General features: G+C 47.6%; 1 protein-coding gene across 1 annotated transcript; it reads right to left on the minus strand.

Annotated features, from left to right (window-relative positions):
• Nucleotides 1-370: 370 nt before the first annotated feature.
• On the minus strand, nucleotides 371-628 carry Pmar_PMAR004040 (hypothetical protein; the record flags this gene model as incomplete). Its single annotated transcript, XM_002782305.1, has 2 exons — nucleotides 371-505; nucleotides 554-628. Coding segments are annotated over 2 exons (210 nt in total), but the record flags the coding sequence as incomplete, so codon positions are not given.
• Nucleotides 629-987: the final 359 nt, after the last annotated feature.

Genomic DNA, 987 nt, shown 5'->3' on the forward strand with positions numbered 1-987 from the left:
AGCACTACGAATATGGGGTGTAGTGTTGGCAACACTATGTTGCCGACGAGTCTCGCGCTGCGCGTCTCCTTGGGCGCTGGGTGATATCTCATTGAGATTATCTCGAAAACTCAACATGTAGAAGATTTCGGACAATAACTTCTTTTTAGGAGGGTGGAAGCCGGAAGGCTCTTCAGAGAAGTCATAAGACATGGCTTCGCGGACTCCATCCGTTCGAGAGTATCCACGATTTCGAGCCATAATGAAAACTTGGAACAATTTGTGAGGGGAGAAGTCATGATATCGATCGAACAAGTTATCCAAGAAGATTCACTCGATACACATCCAAGAGACTCGCAGAAAGAAAAGTGTGCGAGACCGCTCTTAGAGTTCACGAACCGCCTAGAGCTCCGACTGGTGTGGCTCTTGGAGAATCTGGTCCGAAAATACCGTAGATGAAATCGTTGATCATGAGCAGGGCAGCCTTGGGTTGGTCGGTGGGCACAAAATGGCCAGCACGGTACACCTACAAAAGTTGGTAACTTGATGCTATACAGAATCTTCAGCATCTTACTTGGAAGAAGCTGAACATCCCGCTCTCCTGATAGGTGGCACTGCGGAATTTACCAATCGAGATTCCGCTATCATCCTGAGGGGAAATGCCGCCATCAACCAAGGTCCGGGGAGTCGAACGAATCGGAGTGCATACCGGAACGTTGGTTTGGCAATAGACTCACCTCATACTCATAGCGGGGAGCGTTGATGAAAGATTGACGGCCCGGCCACTCCATCGCATCCGCCACGTGCTCGTAGCCAATCCAGTTACAGATGAAATCTTGATCTCCGTCATACAGAAGAACCTCAGAGAGTCATGTTGAGCTTAGTAAGCTCAGCTCAAACGATGAACTTGTCATAAATTAATCATAGACTATGATTCATGGTGGAGTATTAGCAGCATAATGAAATGATAGTTCCGAGAAACGATGACGGTTTTCCTAGAGGCAACAA

The sequence above is a fragment of the Perkinsus marinus genome (genome assembly GCF_000006405.1).
Source record: "Perkinsus marinus ATCC 50983 genomic scaffold scf_1104296939780, whole genome shotgun sequence".
Taxonomy (NCBI): Eukaryota; Perkinsozoa; order Perkinsida; family Perkinsidae; genus Perkinsus; species Perkinsus marinus.